The following is a 27,416-nucleotide window of genomic DNA, read 5'->3' on the forward strand; positions in this document are numbered from 1 at the left end:
TGAGTCCAAGTGGTGAAATCCAATTTTTTTTACTACCGGTTCTGTGGGCATGGTGTGGTGTGGCTTGGTGGGTGTGGTTTGGTGGGCATGGCAGGGGAAGGATATTGCAAAATCTCCAATCCCATCCCACTCTGGGGCCAGCTAGAGGTGGTATTTTCCAGTTCTTCAAACTACTCAAAATTTCCGCTGCCGGATCTCTGAACTGCTCCAAATTTCCACTACCGGTTCTCCAGAACCTGCTGGATTTCACCTCTGGTGAGTCCCCAACAAAACCAATTCTATTTGGAGAAAGAGATTCCCACGATCTGACGGAATCTGGAGAAGCAAGCTCTTAAGAAATACTATGAAAGACAGAAGTCTTTTATTTTCAGTAATTTTGTTCCAACTGGGGAACCCCTTCTTTGCAACACCCCACAGTTTTGAAGCCTTCTTCTTCTTCAGTCCACCTTCTCTTCTAGCTGGGCTTTCATGAAAAACTCAGGGTTGCGGACACAGCGAAACATAAACAGCTGTGGAAGGACTCCGTGGATCACATTGAGAACAAGAAACCATATCTTCCCTTCATCGGGGACTCTGTAGATGTAGGGCGTTCTGGCATGTATGGAAGCACCAACGTGTGAGAACTGAGCCTGGAAAGCAGAAGGAATGGATTTCAAGTTGTCATTTGTGTAGGAATCGGTGTTAACAGTCCCCATAATCACTGGATGCATTGAGACATTTCCTTCAACCAGAGAACCATTAACTATCACTCTTGAAAGTTCCAGAGCCCCTGTGCTATGGATTTTAATGGATTTTTTTTACATGCGATTCCACCACTCACTTCTTTGTTCTGGACTCATGCATTTGGGGGGAACTGGGGTCTATGTCAATCCTCCAACAAACCCTCCCAAATTCAAATGCATCCCCTTATCTCAAAATCATTATGTTTGCCATCTTCAGGATACAACCCCTGTCGTTGGTTTGTAGCTTTGCATCTTGGGCAAACCCAGCTCATAAAACATTTATTTATCTTATGGCACAATCCACACCACATTTCGATAAAAATACAAGGGATAAAAATATGAAATATAAAATTAAACGTTTAGATTACAGATATAATTTTTTTGCTTCATTAGTCACCACGGGGAAATCAGCAAAATCTTCATTCGAAAAACAATGAGTTGGTTTCGTGGAAAGATTGAAGCTAACCAGCAATGGCTTAGTCCAACTGTGACAACTTTAAGACTTGTGGACTTCAACTCCCAGAATTCTTCAGCCAGCGAAGCTGTTGGGAATTGAAGTCCATAACTGAAGTCTTAAAGTTGCCAAGGTTGGAGACCCCTGGCTTAGTCAACCAGCTAACCCGATTAAGCAAACCGTTTAATTTTGAACCAAAGCTGATTGGGCTTACCCACTACATTAAATCAGAGGGAAGCCACCCATTATTATGGCTAATTCAATATGCATCCCCTTTCCATTAACTTGCTTGTTATTTTAAGCATGGCATCAATTAAAGTTGGCACATAATAGAGCATCCTGTTATTCTGCTTTAAGAAACCAGAATGTTCTGGAGAGGATCCATGTCTCTCTCAGCTCTTGGCATAGAATCGGGACATCCACTAGAGTTTTCCTGCTTTGAACTTTGATACAATGGTATATCGCCTTTCCAAAGCACTCGGAACCTGATCTGCTGCTCGATAAAAAGTTAAGGTGAAAAAAAAAAAATAAGAGCAATTTGCTCTTTCCTTTGCTAAGAGCAAGGCTTTTCGTTTACTTTCAATTTGTCTTTGTAGAGAAGGTGTTGCTGATTGGGATTTCTGGAACATGCCGTAAACTTAACATCTAAGATTATGTGCGAGAACAGAAGTCGTGCCAAGCCAAAGAATATTTTTAGCATAAACAAACACGTAAAGATAGAAGCAGCTAGGACAGTTTAGGATTGTGTTTTGTCCTTTGTCTTTCATCTGTTATCCTCTATTTCAAGCCGTGTGTTCATTTGTGTATTAGCAATGTTGATGACTGACCTGAATTCGTGATCCCTGACTCTGGCCTGCAGAGGAGGAAGGTCATGCTCTAGTTGACTTGAGCTTTTATGGGAATAGGGCTGATCCGTGGGGAACGGGGGGTTCGCTGGGGGTTTGCAGGGGTTCGGGAGAACCTCTAGCTAAGATTCTGTGCAGTTCGGAGAACCCCCAAATCACACTCCTGGCTGGCCCCACCTACCCCACCCCTCCCCTCCCAGGAGTCCCCACGCGGCCCGTTTTGGATGCAGATAAGTGCAGGATGAGCATGGAGGCTAGGGTAGGGTGAAAAACGGGCCTACCAGAAGTTTGGGAAGGCCGGAAATGGATTCGTTTTCGGCCTCCAGAGCCTGGGGAGGCTGTTTTCGTCCTCCTGGAGGCAAGAAAAAAACCTCCGGAGCCTGGGGAGGGCAAAAACACCCCACACACACACTGTGGTGCAGGAGGCCGACTAGGCCACGCCCACCATGGCCACACCCACCCAGCAACCGGGCAGAGAACCCCTTGCTAAAATTTTTGAAGCCCACCCCTAGTGGGGTGGTCCAAATATTAGTCTGCATCCTATGACGAGGACAGAGGAGGATGGCAGGATGAGGAAGTATCTCCAGTGGCAACAATAGTTCTATGTAATAACGGCCTCTGAGATCTCTGTGTTGCAAGAAAGGAATATCTCTATGTTTAAGCTGAGTGGCCATGGAGATTTCCTGCTATTGGGAAAAGGTAGTACAGGATCTTCTTGGGGGTGGCTCCACAATTGTGGGAAGTCCTCTCCCAAGAAAATCTGTCAGCTACCCTGTTTCTCCAATTTAGGCAAACACTGAAAACTAAAAAGGTTCATTCGTTCTTTTTAAAACTCTTATTATTTATTTATTTATTTATTTATTTATTTATTTATTTATTTATTTATTTATTACATGTATTTATATGCCGCCATTCTCCCGAAGGACTCACGGCGGCGAACACAAGTTAAGAAACAAATACAATAAAATCCCATTTTAAACCAAATAACTAATTAATAGTAAATAATAAAACCCGGAATCAGAGTCAGCCTATTTGTTTGAACAGCCAAGTCTTCCGGTTCCGACGGAAGGAACGGAGATCAGGAGCCGTCCGGAGCTCGGTAGGTAATTCATTCCAGAGGGTGGGAGCACCCACAGAGAACGCCCTACCCCTGGGCACAGCAAGACGACATTGGCTCGCCGTCGGAACCCTGAGGAGAGCGGCCCTACGTGAGCGAACAGGACGGTGAGAGGCAGGCAGGAGAAGGTCCTGCAAATATCCCGGACCTAAGTCATGTAGGGCCTTATAGGTGAGGACTAGCACCTTGAAGTGGACCTGGAGAACCACTGGTAACCAGTGCAGCTCACGCAGGAGGGGTGTTATATGGGAGTAACGAGGGGTTCCGGTAACAACCCGTGCGGCTGCATTCTGGATCAGCTGGAGTCTCCGGGTGCATCTCAGGATATATTAATCAAATAAAGAAGGTTCAACATTTTTTAAAAATGTTGATATTGTTGGGTTTGAAATGTGAGCTTCTTCCCCTGCCATTAACCACCTTGGGCATTTTATTTTTAGTACTTGATGAGCTAAAGAAGAAAATGATCCAATAACTCTTCTTTTGAGGAGGAATCAGATGTGGGAATCCTTCCACTCTGATAAACATAGAGGGCCAGAATTCTAGATATTAAAGTATGCAAGCCCAGAAAACTACCTGATACGGTTATTTACTTAGCAGTAGCAGTTACTCCTTGTTGAGTAGCACACTTAGTAATCTGGATTAATTGTATCTGGGCTAAAGGGTGTGGCTGGTGGATGAATATCCTGAAATTATTTTGGGTGTGTTCTTCCAGCTGTTTCTGGGATGAGTTTTTGGAGACGTCCCTTCTACCTGTCTATGGAGATTCTCAGTCATCCAGGTCACAGTTGTCCCAAAGAGGCAACCGGACTGTTTTTATTTTTCCTTAAAGATGTTTCACTTCTCATCCAAGAAGCTTCTTCAGTTCTGACTGTTCCTTCCATCTCTGCTGAACTCAGAGCCTTGATCTCAAGGGTGCAAAATAATAATAATAATAATAATAACATCAGCCAGCTAGTTCCATTACTGATCCATCTATCTGCTTTCTTTAATCTTGCTGTCTTTAGTCTCTTTGCAAGCACTTCATCCACGCTGAATACCTACTGGGTGGGGCTCTAAGCAGGATAATATCTCCAGTGGCAACAGTAGTTCTGCCTGGGTAGTAACGACATCCAGATTTCCCCATGTGCAAACAACAGCAAAAGAAATTGAATAGGTAGCTTTTTCCCTTCTGAACAGTGATTGAACAGTTGGAGTTTATTATGCTAAGCTATGAGGCCTGTTGTGTTCATACAGCATGCTAACTGAACCATCTTTATTTGATTAATACAGTTGCCTGAGTTTATCCAACATATTTACCAGAAATGAAGAACATTGGCCGAGTCTGAACATGTCTGCCAGCCACAAATTAGCTAACCGCTCATTTTAGGTTAGTAGGTTGATCAAATCCAGCCTATGTGGTTAACTTGAGTTTTGGCTTAAGCACGTTGAAGCCTTCCATATGAGATCATTAAAAATGTTCTGGTCTTACCTGAGCTAGACCTCCAGCATGAATAAGGGTTAAATCGGGCATCCAGGTGCACCCAGGTACAAGCAGACCATAGAGTGAAATTATGTAGTATGGCACTGAGTAGAACATGTAGACCAACATCTGCAATGTTAGAAAGGAAGAGAATTGATCCTTGCACTTTCAAAACCGGAGCCATTCGTTTATGTGTGAAGTCTCCCTGTACAATTTTGTAAATGATGTTAATCTAAGCCAGTGGGTCTCAATCTTCCTAATGCTGTGACCCTTTAATACAGTTCCTCATGTTGTGGTGACCCCCAACCATAAAATTATTCCATTGGCCATTGAAAATATGTGTTTTCCAATGGTTTTAGGCGACCCCTGTGAAAGGGTTGTTCGACCCCCAAAGGGGTCCCAACCCACAGGTTGAGAACCACTGATCTAAGCCATGAATCATGGTTTATGAACCATAATAGTTTGGTACACATCTTGTCAAACCATAGTTGATTTAAAAAAAAAAAATCATGCAAAATATGAACCCTGCTACTCTATTAAGGCTTGCAAATTGTGGCCTGGTTGTTGTACGAAGCCAACCAGTAAGGTCTTAGTCTAAAAATGTTGATAACTAGCATGATTTGTCCAGTCACACATCACACCTCAGGCTAAACCATGATCGCTGCAGAAACTCTTTGCTGGATTCATATGCCAGTCATCGCCAGTTTCCAATCCCAATATTTAGATTCACACAGACTTCTAAACGAGGGGTCCCCAACCTGTGGGCCATGAGAGGTTTGCAACCGGGCCACGGAAATGGCTGGCGAGCACATGCGCATGCGCTCCAGTTAAGTGAGCAGCAGGCATGCATGCGCTTGCCAGCCACTCATGCAGAACCATACCCGCCCCACCCCGCCCCTCCGCTGATCCACAAAACCGGAAATGTTGGGGAACTAAACCATAACCATATGTCAGCGTCCCAGCATTGACATATATAAAGAAGGGAGAAGCTTGAACTTTTGCCTACTAAATCTCTTTGAAGATTCTGTCTCCTCGGAGATGGGAGAGGGGGGAGACATTCCTGTGATCTGACGAAGAAGAGATCAGGAAAGTGACTTGGAAGATAGCCAATGAGAAGCAGAGAATTGGGGATCGGAAAGGGAGGGATTGGGGGGCAAAGGTCAGTACTGAACGCGAAAGAGCCAGGATCAGATCGCTGTGCTCGAATGAAGAGAAAATTTCCTTAAAGATCGGCAGTCTGGAAATTCATTTATTTTGAGATAGCATCGAAACTTGACACCATATCTGTTCAATTTTGGCTTAGCCTCATGAATTAAAGTAATCATTCTGGCTTCTTGAAATGCGTACACATAGCAGTAGTGGGTTGCCCCCAGTTCGCACCGGTTCTATAGAACCGGTAGTAAAACTAGTGGGAGGCTCCACCCACCAACCCCGACGTCACTAAAATGCTTCTGTGCATGTGCAGAAGAGCGTGCACGTGAGCGAAGCGAGCTCGCGAGCGTGGCCCTGCTGCAAACCGGTAGTAAAGGTAGGTAGAACCCATCCCTGATGCATAGCTACCAAATGTTATGCGTGAATCACAATGCAAGTGGCTCAGTTGGGGCACCTGAAGCTTTGGGTAGGCAGCAGGATCCTTGAGGTATGGCTCATGAAGTTGGCTGTAAAGTCGACACAGTTCGCCTGGACAGTCCAAAACAATCTAAAGGGGGGGAAAAAATGGATCATAATCTTTGCATAATCTTTGCAATAAACTACAGGCTAGGAAATCCCCGGTGTAGATCTTGTTCCAACTACCATCTCCCTAGGTACGTAAAGGAGGAAGAGAAAAACAAATTGGAGCCGTAAGTGTCTGTTTCTTAACCACACTGATGTGATGACAAAGCGTGTTTCAAGCGCTAGGGACATTGGGCGATTCAGGCAGTTCAAATGAGTATAAAGATTTATTGCAAGTTTAAGCTCTCTACAAGAATCTGGCCAACTAGCAGTCAAGGGAAGTGAGCGGGAGATAAGGGAGGGATTCAAGGTGGGCTGGACTTAGATCGCTTGTGGGTGCTCAGGGACTCGCAACTTATGATGTGTTTGACCCCCTCCTCCCTGGGGCTCAGCCAGGTCATCTCCTACAGTAGATGGATGGATAGATGGATGGATGGACTGATGGATCAGTGGTGGGTTCCTCCTGGTTCCGCCTGGTTCTGCCGAACTGGTAGCGGTGATGATATGACATCACCAAAACGGTTCTGCCTCCCCCGCCGCCCCATGTTATTCTTACCTTTTATTTGGCCCCACCCCCAATCTATTGCTGCCTCCTGAGTCCCAGCTGATGGGCTATAAGGAAAAACTGTTTAAACTCTTGCCGTGGGGCTTCAAAGGGCCGCCCTACAGCTGATCAGTGGTAAAAGGCAGTTTGGTGGTAGACCGGTGCCTCCAAAAACAAATGAGTAGACTGGTGCCTGCAAAAATAAATGGGTAGACCAGTGCCTGCAAAAATACATGAGTAGACCAGTGCCTGCAAAAATAAATGGGTAGACCAGTGCCTGCAAAAATACATGAGTAGACCAGTGCCTGCAAAAATAAATGGGTAGACCAGTGCCTGCAAAAATAAATGGGTAGACCAGTGCCTGCAAAAATAAATGGGTAGACCGGTACAGCTCTGCAAGCAGTTAAAAGCCTGGTAGACCAGTACCCCTGCTAAATCCTAAAGAATTGTCACATGACCATCAGCCACGCCCACAAAATAAGCCACGCCCACAGAACCGGTAGTAAAAAAATTTAGAGCCCACCCCTGGGATGGATGGATAAATGTCAAGCGCCAGTGAAATCAGGAGATTCAGGAAGTTCAAATGAGTATAAAAAGCTTAAGCTCTCTACAAAAATCTGAGCTACTAACGGTGAAGGGAAATGAGAGAGAATAAGACAGCATTCACAGTGGGCTGGACTTAGCTCTCTTGGGGGTGCGCAGGGATTCGTGATTTATGATGCATTTGACCCCTCCCTCAGGTTTAGCCTGGACATCGCCTACTGCGTGCAAAGTTGCAAAACATGCATTGTGACATTATGTGATACACTCCACCCTTCTGGTTTTGCAATGCCGCATTGCACACCAATTCATAAACCTTATCACACCTCCCTCCCCCCACCCCCGCCCTTTATGTCTATGCCTGGACCTTCCCCTTTCCTGCCCCGTGTTGAAGTATAAACATAGCAGCAAACTTAAATGCATTAAATGCATGGCACACACCTCGCGGTGTAAGATTCCTGTCTCTAGTCTTCAAAAAGGCAACTTACCAGGCCCCTGAAGAGGCAAAATCCTGCTGCAAAAATGAAATACGAAGCCAAGAGAAAGTCAGCCGGTCTTCTCAGCAGATTCTGCTTCTGAACTTCTTTAATGACCTGCAACGGGGATGGATGGAAACCCTGTTAGGAGTTTGCGCCAAAAGCAGCAAAGAACTTTGTAGCATCTCTGCAAAACAATATACTTTGTACCGTGTGCCAGATGTTTTTTTAGGAGGGGCCTTGCCCCTGCAATTTAGCAGGAACTTTTTGAGCAGGCCCAAAGTGTCAAAACCATTTGGAAAACAATGCACTGATTTCCTTCGTGCCGCCTGCCAAAATCATGCGGTTGGTTGAGTTTGGGCCGAGTGTTCTAGGAAGCTTCAGCCCTTTGCTTTCCAATCCATGATTTACGGCTTATTCAGTCGTATCCAGCCCAATGTTACTGTTATAATTTAACAATAGCGCAAACTGATCCAATTATACCTAATTCAAAGTGAAACAAATCGCGGCATAGCATGTTACAGAGCGTGACACCCAAAAATCTTTTTCTCCTCCTCCCACCAAAACAAAACAAAACAAACACTGCTCCAACACTGGAAGTTTTTAAGAAGATGTTGGAAAACCATTTGTCTGAAGTGGTGTAGGGTTTCCTGCCTGAGCAGGGGGTTGGACTGGAAGACCTCCAAGGTCCCTTCCAACTCTGTTATTCTATTCTATTCTATTCTATTCTATTCTATTCTATTCTATTCTATTCTATTCTATTCTATTCTATTCTATTCTATTCTATGGTGAAATCCAGCAGGTTCTGACAGGTTCTGGAGAACTGGTAACAGAAATTTTGAGTAGTTCGGAGAACCACCTCTGGCTGGCCCCGGAGTGGGGTGGGAATGGAGATTTTGTAATATCCTTCCCCCCAGGAGTGGAGTGGAAATGGGGATTTTTGCAGTATCCTTCCCCTGGAGTGGGGTGGGAATGGAGATTTTGCAGTATCCTTCCCCGCCATGCCCAAGCCACGCCTACCAAGCCACACCACGCCCACCAAGCCATGCCCACAGAACCAGTAGTAAAAAAATTTGGATTTCACCACTGTTTCCATTCCATTCCATATTCTATTCTGTTCTGTTCTGTTCTGGTCTGGTCTATTCTGTTCTGTTCTGGTCTGGTCTATTCTGTTCTGTTCTGTTCTGGTCTATTCTGTTCTATTCTATTCTATTCTATTTTTTATTCTTTATTCTGTTCTACTCTATTCTATTCTTATTCTAAAACCCTAGAACAAAATGTTTCTCAAAAAAACAGAAAACCGTTTCCTGACTGCGTCTGGAGTACAAACTGTTTGGAGTCGAGCCAACTGAAGTAATTGCGTTGCCATTTACTGCAGCTCTTACAACAAGAAGACACAACAACAAAGCAGAAGGAAAACCACAAGTAGAAACAGGCATCTATTTTCTGTTGAAAAGATTTCGCCGCATGAGGTTGTTTGAGGAATCCTCCTTCAACAGAGGCAGCAGAGTTGGAAACCAAATTGTGTTTAATCACAGACTTGTTTTGTCACTTTCACTTCCCTTCAGAACAAAACCCGTATTTATTTCCCCTTAAAGTGAGATCTTGCTGATGCTCAAAACATTCCCCTCTATCCATATAGTCCTCGAGTTATGACGTAATTGAGCCCAAAATTTCTGTTGCTAAGTGGGACAGTTGTTCAGTGAGTTTTGTCCCATTTTACAACTTTTCTTGCCACTGTTGTTAAGTGAATCACCGCAGTGGTTACGTTAGCAACATGGTTGTTAAATGAATCTGGCTTCTCCATTCACTTTGCTTCTCAGAAGGTCCCGCAAGGAGATCATGTGATCCTGGGATACAGCAATGGCCATAAATATGAGTCAGTTGCAAGCCTCTGAATTTTGATCTCGTAACCGTGGGGATGTTGCCACTGTCATCAGTGTGAAAAAAAAAAGATCAAAAAGTCACTTTTTTCAGTACCGTTGTCCCTAAACAAACTCGTCTCAAAGATGCTTTTTTCACAAGGCAACTGAAATTCATTTTTCCTTGAAGATGTTTCGCTTCTCATCCAAGAAGCTTCTTCAGTTCTGGCTCGGAACCGAAGAAGCTTCTTGGATGAGAAGCGAAAGGTCTTCAAGGAAAAACGAAGTCCAGTTGCCTTGTGAAAAAGCACTTTGGGGGATGACCCTGACCTGGGTAACTGGCAATATCCATAGACACTAAACCAGTGATGGCTAACCTTTTTGGCACCAAGTGCCCAAAGTGTGTGCATGCATACCCATAATGCAATGTGCATGCCTCCCTCCCCCGTGCATGCATGCACAACCCCGTGTGCACCCTGCTCCCCCATGCATGCGTGTGCATCTTCTGCATGCGCCCCACCCCCCAAGCAAGTGCGGCAGTGACCCAAAAACCAGCTGGCTAGCGGGAGGCACGCACGCATCCGCAGTGGAGCTGAGCTGGGGCAACGGCTCGTGTGCCCACAGAGAGGGCTCTACATGCCACAGCTCCGTGTGCCACAGGTTCGCCACCACGGCACTAAACAAACTGTTGTAAGTCTAAGGCAGGGGTGTCAAACTCAAGGGTATTTAGATCTGGCCCATGGGGCCACCCTGGAAACAGCAAAGGACCGGCCCACGGTGCCTCTGCCAGTGAAAACCAGCTCCCAATCTCCGTTTTCAGCTGAGACAGCCTCCTGTAACCCTCTGCCAGCAAAAATGGAGCGGCCCTCCCGAGCTCCGTTTTCCCTGGCATAGGATTGCAGGAGGATGTCCCAGCCGAAAACGGAGATTGGGAGCCCGTTTTCGCTGGCAGAGCACTTGGGCCATCACAGGCGCCCCTGATACGAGTGACGTCAAGCTGGCCACGCCCACCCTGGCCACGCCCACCCCGACACACACACCTCTGGAGGTCAACCACAACCCTGATGCGGTCCCCAATGAAATCGAGTTTGACACCTCTGGTCTAAGGGCTACCGGTACATGGAAAGACTGTGATTCTATGCAGGCTTAGCCTAGGGAGAGTAAGCAAGAAATTTTTTTTTTTAATTTTATTTAAATTTGTATACCGCCCTTCTCCTAGTGGACTCAGGGCAGTGCACAGCCAAGTAAAGAACATCCAATACAAAATTTAAAAATTTAAAAGAATTATACCCCTTGGCCAAAATTTAAGAACCTTACGACTAAAACCCATTAAACAATTAAAAATCTAATATCTCAAAAACGGGGGCGGGGTTCATGCCAGCCCTGCTTGATGGAAAAGAAAAGTTTTTAGGGCACGGCGAAAAGCCCGGAGATCCGATATCCTTCGTATCTCCAGGGGCAAATCGTTCCAGAGGGCAGGAGCTGCCACAGAGAAGGCCCTCCCCCTGGGGGTCGCCAGCCAACACTGCCTAGCTGATGGCGCCCTGAGGAGTCCCTCTCTGTGGGAGCGTACTGGCCGGTGGGAGGCTATTGGCGGCAGAAGGCGGTCCCGCAAATACCCAGGTCCGATGCCATGGAGTGCTTTAAAGGTGGTAACCTTTAAAATGTCTTCACTTACCCTGTTTCCTGGAAAATAAGACATCCCCTGATAATAAGCCCAATCGGGCTTTTGAGCGCATGTGCTAAAATAAGCCCTCCCTGAAAATAAGCCCTCCCCAAAAATATTTAAATGCATGCACAGCCGGTCCCGACATTTCCTCTGGTTTCCTCCACGTGCCCCAGAATAATAATACCTCCCCGAAAATAAGACCAAGCGCTTATTTCGGGGTTCAAAAAAAATATAAGACAGGGTCTTATTTTCGGGGAAACACGGTAGGATAAAATGACATGTTTCAGGCCTTCGGAGTAGCAACGATGTGATTTATTCGTGTTTTGGGCTGAGCGCGAGGTTATCCCAGCACAGCTGCCACCGTTTAAGAAGGATGCTGGCAAGTCACAACCCAGTTTAGAAAAATCAGGAAACAGGATTCCATTCTATTCTTTTTTTTTTTTAATTGAAGCCTTTTTCCTTCTCCTTTTCATAATGACAGTAGTAGTAACAAGAAGAATACCTTTGTTGGAAAATCGGCAGCTGCTGGAGGTTGATTATAGATTTTGAAACCAGCCCATATTGGGAGACAAATATACGGCACACTTAACAAAGATACAGGACACACTCTTGTTCCATATTTTCCTATTTGGCAACAGGGAAAACATGAATTAAGGATCGTTAATGACAGGTTGAACAGCGCAATCTTTTGCATGCCTATTCAGATGAAAATCACAATGAATCCAGTGCAGTCTACTGATCTTGTTTGCATGGCAAGTTTAGCTGGGTTATTTGAATCCTGGTTTATTCAGGTATCCCACTTTCAAATTTCATACAATCATTCAGATATGAGATCAGCTCCCTGGCTGGGTTCACATATCAGACTATCTTACAATAATATTCTCTTATCATGAAGACACAGCCAATATCATGTAAAATGATATTTCTGTCTACAAATATTCTGTCCGGCAACTAGTAGAGTAGAGTAGATAGAGTAGAGTAGAGTAGAGTAGAGTAGGGTAGGGTAGGGTAGGGTAGAGTAGAGTAGAGTACAAGAATGGAATGGAATGGAATGGAATGGAATGGAGTGGAATAGAATAGAATAGAATAGAATAGAATAGAATAGAATAGAATAGAATAGAATAGAATAGAATAGAATAGAATAGAATAGAATAGAATAGAATAGAATAGAATAGAATTCTTCATTGGCCAAGCGTGATTGGACACACAAGGAATTTGTCTTGGTGCATAGGCTCTCGGTGTACATAAAAGAAAAGATACATTTGTCAAGAATCATAAGGTACAACACTTAATGATAGTCATAGGGAAACAGTCAATATAAATCTTAAGGATATCAGCAACAAGGTTACAGTCATACAGTCATAAATGGGAGGAGTTGGGTGATAGGAACGACGAAAAGATTAATAGTAATGCAGACTTAGTAACTAATTTGACAGTGTTGAGGTTATATTCAAGCACATCTGGAGGGAGCTAGGTATGATGATTTCCAGATGTGTTAGGTTACAACTCTCAAAATTCGCAACCCACATGACCAACTCCATCCTGATTGACATTTGTTCCAAGAAATGGAGACAAAGGGAGGAAAGACATCGCGAATGTTCTACTTTGTATTTTCCTCCAGGAGGTGCCAAATATAAATCTGAGCATATTTCAGGTACAAGATAAAATGCTATGATGCAATTTACTTTCAGTTTTACTAAACTCTGGCTTGTTTGTTTTATTAGTTCAACTGGGGGAGTTGAGTCTCCTTCCAGTAGGATTCAACTCCTGGCGATTTCATACAGTTTTCTTGAAACACAACAAAAGGGGTTAATCACTGCTTTGATGCAGGACAGAATGGGACAACTGACAAATGACCACAGCCAATTCACCACAGCCAATTTGTCACTGCGTTTTTGTATTTACCAGATGAGCTCTTATTTTTGAACTTTCAGACTTACCGTAGCTTGCCAAGTTCTTATCAGTAAGCTAACTGCGCATGTCTACATTTTTTCATTTTCTTCTAACTTTCCTTTTTCTCCGGCCAGGAGAGGTGGCCGGGAAAGCTTTGCCAAGATGTAATTAATTAGCTAGTAAGATGTTTTATTTTCTTTATAACAAATAAATGAGTTTTTCTTAGAAAACATATCTTCGGGTTTATTTTCTCAAGTATACTCCAAGGGAAAAGCCTCGATCCATTTCTCTAAATCAAGGTGCAATTACCCAAAAGCAGAATGGGATTAATTGACATCCTGACACAACTTGCCATGTTCAAGTCACCATGTGAGAACGCACCATGGGGACAATTCACTACAGGACAATTCAACAATTCAATTTAATTATTTAAAATAATTAAAAATTATTTAAATTCTTGTCATTCACATTTCCTTTTGTCCTTCCCTGGGTAACCTTTCTTTAATGATTCTAGTCCACTATTTCTTCGATATTAGTGTAACTCTTCTCCCACAGTGAGTTGACCATGGCAAGTTGTCATAGACCTGTCACAGGATGCATTTTTGACTTTCTAGCTAGTGTGCAATTCTACGGGGGTTTTTTTGTTTGTTTGTTTTTTAAATTTGATTTATATGCCCCCCTTCTCCGGAGACTCAGGGTGGCTTACAATGCATTAAGCAATAGCCTTCATACTTTTTGTATATTTATACAAAGTCAGCTTATTGCCCCCACAAACTGGGTCCTCAATTTACCTACCTTAGAAAGGATGGAAGGCTGAGTCAACCTTGAGCCTGGTGAGATTCGAACTTACAGTAATTGCAGACAGCTGGTGTTAATCACAATGCTATCAATCTGCTGAGCCACCAGGCCCGTTTCCCAACCTCCCATCACAGCACTAAACATATCCCATGCTGCTTGGCTTTTGAGATTGGCCAAAATTAGCTAGATGCTCCCAACCTGTAGTACGATACTATAAAACATGCATTTCATTGGTAACCACTGATCTCATTGCCTTGAAAATGCAAGAGTCTGAAAAGAGGCCAATTATTAAAGCCCCAAAGCAAAGCGTATTCTTAATATTTTCCTTACCCACAATATTTCCAGGGATAAAGACAATTATGCTCATTGTGATGGATCCCAGCCAGTACAAGCCAATCGTCCGATAATTTTCCCTGCCAGAGAAAATAGAAAAACTTGCTTTCAGATACCGTTGTGATGCACGTCCTCTTATTGGAGGTACAGTCAAACTATAGGTGTCTATATATTTATAATCACTGAATGTATTGCTTGCACTAAATCGTTGCGTTCGTTTAAAATGTAAATGGGACCGTTTTTAAAATATTCGGCCCTATAAATTGGAGGCGGCAAAAAAGTAAGAAATATTTGCAAGGTGAAAAAAAAAGAAAATATTCCATCTAAATGGGAATAGCATCACTGCGGCTGAAATCAAACAACATCGATGTAGTTTGTTGGGTTAAGGTGGTGGAGCATGACCCAGAAGATTTGAGTTCATGTTTATCTTCAGCCACATTGTTGGAAGATCTCTCTGCCATACCTACATCGCAGGGATGTTTTTGTGCAGATCGCATTGGAAGAAAAGAAGGCTGTATGTATTAAGGACCCAATCTGGATCGTCATTTTACTGACCTCGGGAAGGATGGAAGGCTAAATCAACTTTGAGCTGGTGAGAATCGAACTGCTGGCAGCCAGCAGTCAGCAGTACTGCAGTACTGCATTCTAACCACTGCGCCACCAGAGCTCATATCATGTTTTGTTGTTAGTTGCGAAGTCGTGTCTGACCCATCGCGACCCCTATGGACAACATTCCTCCAGGCCTTCCTGTCCTCTACCATCCTCTGGAGTCCATTTAAGCTCACGCCAACTGCTTCGGTGACTCCATCCAGCCACCTCGTTCTCTGTCGTCCCTTTCTTCTTTTGCCCTCAATCATTCCCAGCATTAAACCCCACCCCCCCAAATGTTACTCTTAGCTCCCCAAAGTATGTCATGCTTACGTACTCCCAGGCGATGGCTGCCACCATCAGAAGATACATCAGATAATGAACGGAACCATCCCAGTAGCAAATCATGTGCCCGTAAGCCGTGTTCAGATAAGGCTCGCCCTACGGAAATAAGCGTAAGAGTAACTGAACGACAAAGAAAATAAGGCTACATAACAGTTTCATCTGGGGGGGGGGGAAACCTGTCTTGAGTTTAACCCTCCTGGAGGTAAAATGTGGCATAATGATAATTTCTTGGTTGTCTTTGAATTCAATGCATTTAATTATCCCGCAGAGGTTGACGGATCTTTCTCCAACCGAAGGGAATATTTGCAGCTTGGGGTTGAACCGTAGGGGTCCTTGGTGGCCTCGGAGCTTGGGTGGTTTGCTCACAGATATTGCATTACTCAAATATGTATGGAGATTCTGTAGACCCCTGGTAGACCCCTGTACTACCAAGAGCCTTGGTAGTACAGGGGTTTAAGGCACCCTGTTATTAAGCTGGTTATTAAGACCAGCTGCCTGCAATTACTGCAGGGTTCGAATCTCGCCAAGGCTCAAGGTTGACTCAGCCTTCCATCCTTTCTAAGGTAGGTGAAATGAGGACCCAGATTGTGGGGGCAATAAGCTGACTTTGTATAAATATACAAAAGGATGAAGGCTATTGCTGAGCACATTGTAAGCCGCCCTGAGTCTCCGGAGAAGGGCGGCATATAAATCAAATTAAAAAAAAAAAAATTCTCAGTTATCCAGGTCATGGTTGTCCCAAAGGTGCTTTTTTTCAGGAGGCAACTGGACTTGCAGGTTTTCCTTTGAAGAGGTTTCGCTTCTCATCCAAGAAGCTTCTTCAGCTCTGAGAGTCAAGGACTCCCTGTACTAGTACTAGAATATACTATATACTAGCGTAGTGGTTGTCAACCTGTGGTCCGTGGATCCCTGGGGGTGAGTGGTGGAATTCAATTTTTTTTTACTACCGGTTCTGTGGGCGTGGCTTGGTGGGCGTGGCAGGGGAAGGATACTGCAAAATCTCCATTCCCACCCCTCTCCAGGGGAAGGATACTGCAAAATCTCCATTCCCACCCCACTCCAGGGGAAGGATACTGCAAAATCTCCATTCCCACCCCACTCCTGGGGAAGGATACTGCAAAATCTCCATTCCCACCCCACTCCTGGGGAAGGATACTGCAAAATCTCCATTCCCACCCCACTCCAGGGGAAAGATACTGCAAAATCTCCATTCCCTCCCCACTCCTGGGGGAAGGATATTGTAAAATCTCCATTCCCACCCCACTCTGGGGCCAGCCAGTGGTGGCATTTGCCGGTTCTCCAAACTACTCAAAATTTCCGCTACCGGTTCTCCAGAACCTGTCAGAACCTGCTGAATAGCACTCCTGCCTGGGGGATTGGGGGGTGGGGAATCTGCAGAACCAGGTTGAGAATCACTGCATTAATATATAAACAGAGAATAAAACTCATTCCCTTCTAAGCGCTTCTACTCTCAAGTCATTCTCCATTTATCACCTTTTTTTAATTCTCATGAAGTGGAGCTTTCCTGAATTTGTACAACACCTGGAGTAATATGCAAATCCATCTTGGTTTAATCTGGTAGACTAAAAAGTGGTTTGGCCAGTTTAGCATTCAATGTGTCACATGTGATACAGATTTTTTTTTTAAAAAAAAACAACTAATTCCAATTTTAAATCTCCATGTAAAGCTTGTTCAAAGCCATCAGGGCCTGATAAATATGCTATCTCCGTGCTAAACTGTGGTTAACTACCCAATAAATCAGGGTTGCCAACTGGCTTTGGGGTAAACATTGGACTCACACAATGCTCTAGTTTATGTCTCAAACTAGCTCCTTTTGTATCCTCGTAAGAATCCAGCTACTTTCTCATTGCTGAATGTGATGGTAAGGAGAAAAGATCTTCTGTGTTTTGTACCTGGAAGACTCGTTCGGATCAACGTGGTGGAAAAGAGGTTTAAGAATACAAATGAATGCAAATGAAATGAAGCATCCTGCTAGCCCACAACAAAGTGTATCTGGAGGCTGTGTATTGCTCCGAGTGAAACAGAAGAATTGAATTGTTGTTCAATTCCTGGACCTTTGGACAAAGTCTGTGCAGAGGGAGGAAATATCTGTGCTGTTAATGTATTTTTGACCTTCCCATGAGTCATAACTTCACTGCAGCATTACACACGTCCAGCTTGAAAGCCTCAAACTTGCAAGCAGGAAGGAGATCGTAAAATCAGAGGAACGGGCAAACCGTAGGTGGTCCAATCATCGCTTTAATGGATTTAGGATCACACACACATATAACCTCTTCCTCCCCACCCCCCCCACCCCGCAAAATGAATTGTGCACTTTCTGGTCTCTTCAAATGAAAGATGAAATCATAGAAGACAATTATTCTTTCCAGCAATCTTCCCTCAATATCCTAAGCCTGCAATTCTGAGAATCTGCAGCTAGCGGAGATTGCGGTTTGCATCCTGATCATAAACATTCTCAGCATCCGTTGGCGAGCCTCCAAGACACCAGCATGAAGGATGCAGAAGTGAATGATCTTTTGCAAGAACTGTACCGGATCTCGCTGCTTTCCATTCGACTATTCCAGGAGAAAATAGCAATAGCCATAGTATTTAGATTTATATACCTCTTCATGGTGCTTTACAGCCTTCTCTAAGCGGTTGACAGAGTCAGCATCTTGCCCCCAACAATTTGGGTCCTCATTTTACCCACCTCGGAAGGATGGAAGGCTGAGTCAACCTTGAGCTCCATCCGGATCGAACGCCTGGCAGTGGGCAGAGTCAGCCTGCAATACTGCATTCTAACCACTGCGCCATCCACGGCTCCCAGCTGTCTACCCACTTTCTCCAGCCCTAATGATCCATAATAATTTACCTCTTTCAAGTAATAAGTCATGAATCCATCAATTATCCCATCGTGTTCCAGCCCAATGATTAGATTCACGATGCTGGTGAAAGCGAACACGGCGTAAACTACAGAAAAACCAAGGAAGGAAAAAAAAAAGCATTTTCTAATTGTCAAGACTTTCAAATATATTAATGCACAAGTTGTTTTTCTGCAACTGTCTGGCCTCGTTCACAGACTTTGTCTTTCACTGATGTTCAGATGTTATCAACGCCATTCTCTATTTGCAGCCCTCTTATTTTCACCTATCCTTTTCTTGCTGGAGGGGAGTGGGAGTGGAGTTACAAATGGAAACATGGAATAAAGCTTTTGCTATCAACTGACTGAGCTGTGAAAAGCAGCCACTGGCTGCTGTTACCTATTACATTAAGCCAGAATTATTTTTTACTATAATTGTTTTGAATTAGCTGCAAGGGCTTAGCTGGTGCTTCATGCTAAATCATGGGTGGGATTGCAAACTGCATCAATGCTGTATTATGGTTTAGTGCAGCATTTGAATGAGGCCACTGTCTAAACCTCAAACTTACCAAAACTTTTTCTTAGTTTCTTAGTTTCTCAAATCAATAATTAATAATACCCAACAATTGTCTTTGCACAATATACTAAACCAGATCTGGAGAAGATCTAAAAAAAAAAATTCATTCATTATATTATGCAACTTCAGAAAATGAATGAATTCAGCCATATGTATTATACAATTAATACTAACAAGCCACTAAAGCATAGTGTTGGATTGTGGCTTAACATTATTAGTTAGCATTCATGCAAATTCAGACAACTGCAGCTAGTACAATGAATTGTACATACCATAGAAAAGTGGGTCGCTTGGTGGTCTCCTTTTCACTAGAAATCGAGCTGCCAAGCCCACCAAGACCAGAATCAACAAGCCAGCTATTACAATGACCCAAGAGCTGCAGGAAATAAAAAAACAAAAAAGTGAGAAACCAAAAGAGGGGGGGGAAGTCATCTTTAACATATTTTTTTCCCCTTCACTTCCTCAAATTAAACCGAAGAAAAAGAGAAATGCTGATTTCACCCAGTGCTTTTCTTCCCTTCCAATTATGTAAAAAAAAAGGATAATTTACAATTATGGAAAAGGAGCCTGGTGGTGCAGTGGACTAAACTACTGTTAAAGTAGTATTTAGCTGCCAGCTGCCAGCTGCCTGCAATTACTGCGAGTTCAATTCTCACCAGGCTCAAGGTTGACTCAGCCTTCCATCTTTTCGAGGTAGGTAAAATGAGGACCCGGATTGTGGGGGCAATAAGTTGACTTTGTATAAAATAGAACATCGCTTAGGGGGGGCCAAAAGCCCTACTAAGCAGGTATATACAAAAGTATGAAGGCTATTGCTTAAAAGCATTGTAAGCCGCCCTGAGTCTCCGGAGAAGGGCGGCATATAAATCAAACTAATAAATAAAAATAAATAAAATAAATAAATGTAGTTCAGAGCATCCCAACACTCATGGGAAATCATTATTGATAGCTCCATGGTGGAAAAATCTGGAACGGTGAATCATTTTCCCCGCGGGATAAATTTTTGCTGAGTTTTGGCAGCTCAGAATTGGACCCTAAGCCGCCTCAGATATTTATAACGGGACCCACAACACATAAGGAGAACTTTTCTTTGGCAAAGGCAGCTTCACCCTTCTGCGAGTCAATGGTTAAAGGAACTGTGAAACTTCGGTGGGGAACACACTTGCAAATCATTTCCTTTTCCCTCCTCACAAGCCACAAAAAACGGTACTGTTGGATTTGCTGTCATATTTCACTGGCTTCATGAAGGGCGGGGGGAAGGGAGGCAGGTTTGAGAAGACAGCTGCAGTTTTATGAAATGCACAACAGATAGCTGTCCTTCTTCTGACAACCCCAGTTGTGTTTCTGATGTGCTCCAACTCAGGCAAAGACCTGGCTTGCAGGTTACTCCAAGCTAAGAATACCGAGTTTGCCATAAACCCTATTTAACCCAATGGTGATTTATTTATTATTTATTTATTTATTTATTTATTTATTTATTTTAATTTGATTTATATGCCGCCCTTCTCCGGAGACTCAGGGCGGCTTACAATGCATTAAGCAATAGCCTTCATCCTTTTGAATATTTATACAAAGTCAGCTTATTGCCCCCACAAACTGAGTCCTCAATTTACCTACCTTAGAAAGGATGGAAGGCTGAGTCAACCTTGAGCCTGGGGAGATTCGAACCCTGCAGTAATTGCAGGCAGCTGGTCTTAATAACAGGGTGCTTTAGACCACTGTACTACCAAGGCTCTGTTATTTATTTATTTGGCAACAAGTACAAGGAAACAAGTAACAGTATAGACATAGACATGGACGCATAAAAAAAATGGGCACAAATAAAAGAATATCAATAGGCAAAGCATAGCCATAAACACATAGAATGAGTACATATAAATGGGGAAAGTAAGACAGGGACAGAAGGCACTCCGATGCGCTTATGCACGCCCCCTTAGGGACCTCTTAAGAAACATGAAAGGTCCACAGCAGACAGTTTAAGGTAAAAGGTATGGGGGATTAGAGAGACTAACAACAGGATCAGGTAGAGTGTTCCAGATATTAACTACTCTATTGCAGAAGTCATATTTCCTACAATCAAGATTAGAGCGAATTACATTGAGTTTGAATCTATTGATGGCCCTTGTGTTATTACGGTTGAAATTAAAGTACTCATTTACAGGTAGTACAGGTACAGAGCTCACTGTAACAGCATTGCCAAAAAGGCATTAAGAGTTGTTAACCTAATCTTGCGAAGCTTCTTCTCCGGTAATATTGCACTGCTAACTAGGGCATACAAAACCTTTGCTAGACCAATTCTTGAATACAGCTCATCTGCCTGGAACCTGCACTGCATATAGGACATTAATACAATCGAGCGAGTCCAGAGATATTTCACGAGAAGAATCCTCCACTCCTCTGCTCGCAACAGAATACCTTATGCCATCACGCTTGAAATTTTGGGCTTAGACAATTTAGAAGTATGGTGCCTTCTGTCTGACTTAAGCATAGTACATAAAATTGTCTGCTACAACGTCCTACCTGTCAATGAATACTTCAGCTTCAACCGCAACAATACACGTGCACACAATAGATACAAACTCAAGGTAAACCGCTCCAAACTCGATTGCAGAAAATACGACTTCAGTAACAGAGTGGTCAACGCCTGGAATGCTCTACCTGACTCTGTAATTTCTTCCCCAAACCTCCAAAACTTTAACCTTAGACTGTCTACTGATGACCTCACCCCATTCCTAAGAGGTCTGTAAGGGGCCTGCATAAGTGCACCAATGTGCCTATTGTCCCTATCCTACTGTCCCCATTTATTCATAGCCATTTCTTGTAATCATAATCATGTTTATACTTATATCTGTTATCTTATACATGTTTGACAAACTAACTAACTAACTAAATAAAAATAAATAAATAAATAAATAAATAAACGTGGCATTTACATCAAGCAAAGAAGTATGCTAAGGAACTATGCGCAGATGTCCAGGGATGCTAATTCTGATTGTGAGTCGCACTCTCTCTTTGCTGAACTGGGAGACGTGGGCTATAACTGTCTGGTTTGGTTCTGCAACCCAACAAGACAGACACAGACTTCAGAGGATAATTAGCAGAAAAAAACAATTACTACCAACCTGCCTTCCATTGGGGATCTGTATACTGCACGAGTCAAAAAGAGGGCTGTGAAAATATCTACAGACCCCTCACATCCTGGACATAAACTATTTCAACTCCTACCCTCAAAACGACTCTATAGAACACTGTACACCAGAACATCTAGACACAAGGACCAGTTTTCCCCAAACACCATCACTCTGCTAAACAAATAATTCCCTCAGCGCTGTCAAACTATTCACTAAGTCTGCACTACTATTAATCTTCCCATCATTCCTATCACCCATCTCCTTACACTTTTGACTGCATGACTGTAACCTTGTTGCTGGTATCCTTATGATTTATATTGACTGTTTCCTAATATGATTTGATTGATTATTTGTTCCCTATGACTATCATTAAGTGTTGTGCCTTATGATTCTTGACGAATGTATCTTGTCTTTTTATGTACACTGAGAGCTTATGCACCAAAGACAAATTCCTTGTGTGTCCAATCACACTTGGCCAATAAAGAATTCTCTCCTCTCCTCTCCTCTCCTCTCCTCTCCTCTCCTCTCCTCTCCTCTCCTCTCCTATCCTATCCTATCCTATCCTATCCTATTCTATTCTATTCTATTCTATTCTATTCTATTCTATTCTATTCTATTCTACTACACGGAGAAAGCCTTTGCACTCAGGCCAAGCCTGCCGCTTCTCTCTTGACAAATGAACCTCTGGCATTTCTTTTGGAGAAAGCAGCTGCTGGCTATTGTTGTGCGCCCCTTTCCAGAACATGTCAGCGCAGGCAGCAGGCAGCCGAGGGCAGGGCAGCTTCTAAAAATACCAGCCCAGCTTATGCAAGTGACCAAAGGGCCCCGGCCTTCCTACTGTTGTTCCTGGCCCGGCCAGGCCTTCCCTCCCCAGGGTACTTTCTAAGCCATTACATCAACAACAGCATGTCCCTCTTTATATAACCTGAAACACAATATGTGCAAACTCCAGGTATTGTTCCAGGGGCAAAGGACATCCAGCCGCAAGGGAGAGCCAACCGGGGGCACAAAATGAGCAGGGAGGGTGTCAGAGATGCCTCCCCCGAGTCAGTGCCTTTCTGACTGCCAAACTGGGGAAGGCCACGACTGGAAGAGTGGGGGGGGGGAGAGAAGAGTGTTTTCTGTGCAAGTTTTATTATTATGGAACAAACTTGTCTGGTCACCCAACTCACACACACAGGTGACTCAGAGTGGCTTACAACATTAAAAGAGCCTTGGTGGCGCAGCGGACTACACTGCTGTTAAAGTAGCACTTAGCTGCCAGCTGCCTGCAATTACTGCGAGTTCAATTCTCACACAGGCTCAAGGTTGACTCAGCCTTCCATCCTTCCGAGGTAGGTAAAATGAGGACCCGGTTTGCGGGGGCAATAAGCTGACTTTGTATAAAATAGAACACCGCTTGGGTGGGCCAAAAAGCCCTTCTAAGCAGGTATATACAAAAGTATGAAGGCTATTGCTTAATGCATTGTAAGCCATCCTGAGTCTCCGGAAAAGGGTGGCATATAAATCGAACTAATAAATAAATTAATTAATTAAAAACTCACAACGTAAAAACCTCACCCTGTGGCGGCGGCACTGACACAATCCAATCAAACTTTGATTTGGTCATAGACCATCAAATAAAAAACAGGAATCACAATTCGTTTTAAGATAAAAGGGGAAAAAATGTAGATCAACCTGCTCAAGGTTGACTCAGCCTTCCATCTTTCTGAGGTCAGTAAAATGAGGACCCCCGATTGTTGGGGACAATAGGCTGACTCTGTAAACTGCTTAGAGTGGGCTGTAAAAGCATTGTGAAGTGGTATATAAGTCTAAGTGCTATTGCTAAGTGGGAAGGAAGGGAGGGAGGGAGGGAGGGAGGGAGGGAGGGAAAGAAGGAAGGAAGGAAGGAAGGAAGGAAGGAAGGAAGGAAGGAAGGAAGGAAGGAAGGAAGGAAGGAAGGAAGGAAGGATGGGAGGGAGGAAGGAAGGAAGGAAGGGCGGGCCATGATGGCACAGTGGTTACAATGCAGCATTGCAAGCTAACTCTGCCGACTGCCAGCAGTTCGACCCTGAATGGCTCAAGGTTGATTCAGCCTTCCATCCTTCCGAGGTGGGTAAAATGAGGACCCCCGATTGTTGGGGACAATAGGCTGACTCTGTAAACTGCTTAGAGAGGGCTGTAAAAGCATTGTGAAGTGGTATATAAGTCTAAGTGCTATTGCTAAGTGGGAAGGAAGGGAGGGAGGGAGGGAGGGAGGAAGGAAGGAAGGAAGGAAGGAAGGAAGGAAGGAAGGAAGGAAGGAAGGAAGGAAGGAAGGAAGGAAGGAAGGACGGGAGGGAGGAAGGAAGGAAGGAAGGAAGGGCGGGCCATGATGGCACAGTGGTTACAATGCAGCATTGCAAGCTAACTCTGCCGACTGCCAGCAGTTCGACCCTGAATGGCTCAAGGTTGATTCAGCCTTCCATCCTTCTGAGGTCGGTAAAATGAGGACCCCAGATTGTTGGGGGCAATAGGCTGACTCTGTAAACTGCTTAGAGTGGGCTGTAAAGCACTGTGAACTGGTAGGTAAGTTTAAGTGCTATTGCTATTCTAAAATATCTAAAAGAAGTTAGAGTTAATACTACTTTGCCACTGATAGAACAGCACTTGGCTGTGGTCAAGGATATCAAATCAGATTGATCTGATAATAACATACACTCCACCCAATGGTAGCGAGCAACACAATCAAATTAACCCCTTGATCGGCTCCATTTGGGGGGATCCCAAAACGACTGATAAAACCACATTTTTAGGGCCTTTTGGAAAAGCAACAAGCTGGAGACTAATCATACACTGAGGACGAGGATGTTCCATAAAGAAAGGGGCCATCACTGAAAGGGTCCTTTTCAGATGTACATCCATGTAATATATCCTGCATTTTAGTCTTGGTAGGCTGGGTGAATGCTTCCCTCTTTAGCAAGGATTCTACAGAGTGACCTCCCTGCCTTCCTCTGACCCCCTCATGCTGGGTCTATGCCCCTGTCAAACCTGTTAGTGCAGTTTATTTATGACTTAAGTGGTGCTTTGTTTTTTTTCTTTTTTGTTTGTTTTTTTTTTGTTTGTTTGCAAACGCAGAGATCTGATTCTTTTAATTAAGGATTAGTTAGCCCCGAGCAAACCTGCTGTTCCCAGGCAATTTGATTGGGCGTGGCGGCATGGAATTGCAAGCCACACCGCAACTCTGCTTTTGTACACCTGGTTTGTGACAGTTAATGTGCGAAGTTGGCTATTTTGGGCTCACTCAAGCGGTTCCGCGTGAGAATGTATCAATGGATCTCGTTCCCAAATTAGGCTGCCGTTTCTATCCTTGTTCTAAAGTGCTTTGGTTGGATTTGAATTCAGCCTGCTGGGCGAACTGGCGGCTATAGCTAACTGAACTGGCCCGCTTATATGCAATATCGCTAAGATGCAAATCGACTTCTATGCAATTTGGAAAAAAACCCATGGGATTTAATATTCTCCCTTGTGGCATTTGGGGAAAGTTAGTTAGTTAGTTAGTTAGTTAGTTAGTTAGTTAGTTAGTTAGTTAGTTAGTTAATTTATTTATTTATTTATTTATTTATTTATTTATTTATTTATTTATTTATTTATATGCCGCCCTTCTCCGGAGACTCAGGGCGGCTTACAATGCGTTAAGCAATAGCCTTCATACTTTTGTATATACCTGCTTAGTAGGGCTTTCGCCCCTCCCTCCCCCAAGCTGTGTTCTTTTTTTATACAAAGTCAACTTATTGCCCCCACAATCCGGGTCCTCGAATTGCCAGAAGGCAAGCAATAACAGTAACAGTAGAGTTGGAAGGGACCTTGGAGGTCATCTAGCTCAACCCCCTGCTCAAGCAGGAGACCTATACTAGGGATTCGAACCGCCAATCGACAAGCTCAGCATCTTAGCCACCTAGCCAGGCTGAAGGTAGGGAAGAGAAGCCACGGCCCCTGATGCTGTTCAATTTATTGAAGCCCCTTTCCCTTCTCCCCCAACGCAATGCATACTTCAGCAACAACCACTCATCCCTATGCAGAGCTAGTCGGATCCAAGGTACTTTATTCTTAAGGCACCGTGCAGGAGGACAGCAGCCACACACAGCTGGATCGGTGTTGACTCACAAGCGATGCCCAGTGGGGTGCAAACGCAGCTTCCTGCAAATCTTTTTTTTTTTCCCTTCTCATTTTTATTTATTTATTTATTTTGTCAAGCATGTATAAGAAAACAGATATAAGTAGAAACACGATTATGACTGCAGGAAATGGATACGGGTAAATGAGGACAGTCGGTGCGCTTATGCACCAACTTCCCCACCCTTGAATTCTCCCCAATCTTGCAAAGCGCTCCCCTCCTCTGGTCTTTGGGGTGCATCTCTGCTCCGGGCGGGCAGAGCGGGCAGAGAAACGGGGTGGGGGTGGGGTGGGGGCTGCCGCCTCCAGGTACCCTGAGAGCTTTTCCACCTGGGATGAACCTCCGCTCTTTTTGCGCGCGCCTCTCTCCCAATCCTCTGGCCACTTCTGCGCCCCCCCTCTTTCTCCTCTTCTTCGCCGCCCAGAGCCCCTTTCCCACAGGACGCCAGGTAGCTCCGCTTGGCAGCGCGCACGTGAGGAAACGTCCGCACCTGCCCCCTTCCTCCCCCCCCACCTTTGGCTCACCTGCCGGTGGCAGCCGAAGCGTTGAAGAGGTAGGTGACGGGGATGGCGCAGAGGGATAACATGAAGACCCCGGTGGCGGCCGCGGCGCTCATCCCAGCAGTTGGCCCGCTTCTTCTTCTTCTTCTTCTTCTTCTTCTTCTTCTTCTTCTTCTTCTTCTTCTTCTTCTTCTTCTTCTTCTTCTTCTTCTTCTTCTTCTTCTTCTTCTTCTTCTTCTTCTTCTTCTTCTTCTTCTTCCTCCTCCTCCTCCTCCTCCTCCTCCTCCTCCTCCTCCTCCTCCTCCTCCTCCTCCTCCTCTTCTTCTTCTTCTTCTTCTTCTTCTTCTTCTTCTTCTTCTTCTTCTTCTTCTTCTTCTTCTTCTTCTTCTTCTTCCTCCTCCTCCTCCTCCTCCTCTTCCTCTTCTTCCTCTTCCTCTTCCTCCTCCTGGTCTGGGTTCAGCGACGGGCTCGGCGGAGTTAGACCGCCGGCATTCCGCTCCCGGCTCAGGTGTTGGGCTTCAGGGCTGCCTGTTCCATGCGTTCCGGGCTGGCCGACACTGCAGGCTACTTACCGGGCGTCGCGGCTCGCAGCCCGGCCGACTGATGCGTGGGGAGGGCTCCCGCCTCGTTCTCCAGCCCTCTCGCCAAGCTGGTGCGCCCTTGTGCGCTCCTGGTGCTGCTGTTGGAGCGGAGCAGGCGCCCAGAGGCTCCCATGGTCAGAGAAACGCCGCCGCCCCGATCAGATCAGGCAAAAGCGGGCGGGTTTCTTGGGGTCCCTCCTCCTCCTCCTCCTCCTCCTCCCCCAGCCCGTCTCTGGGCAGGAATACCCACCTATAGGCAACCCCGGAGAGGCAA

At 44.5% G+C, this 27,416-nt stretch overlaps 1 protein-coding gene across 1 annotated transcript; it reads right to left on the reverse strand.

Annotated features, from left to right (window-relative positions):
* Nucleotides 1-339: 339 nt before the first annotated feature.
* On the reverse strand, nt 340-27,245 carry TM6SF1 (transmembrane 6 superfamily member 1). Its single transcript, XM_034434646.3, has 10 exons — nt 26,586-27,245; nt 19,068-19,171; nt 18,231-18,328; nt 15,351-15,454; nt 14,423-14,505; nt 11,904-12,025; nt 7,883-7,987; nt 6,204-6,296; nt 4,607-4,726; nt 340-629 (listed from the first exon to the last, which is right to left on the reverse strand). The coding sequence occupies exons 1-10, from the start codon at nt 26,675-26,677 to the stop codon at nt 438-440; spliced, it is 1,113 nt and encodes a 370-aa protein (XP_034290537.2). The 5' UTR covers nt 26,678-27,245; the 3' UTR covers nt 340-437.
* Nucleotides 27,246-27,416: the final 171 nt, after the last annotated feature.

Source organism: Pantherophis guttatus, chromosome 13 (genome assembly GCF_059756535.1).
Source record: "Pantherophis guttatus breed Tessera chromosome 13, ASM5975653v1, whole genome shotgun sequence".
NCBI classification, from domain to species: Eukaryota; Metazoa; Chordata; class Lepidosauria; order Squamata; family Colubridae; genus Pantherophis; species Pantherophis guttatus.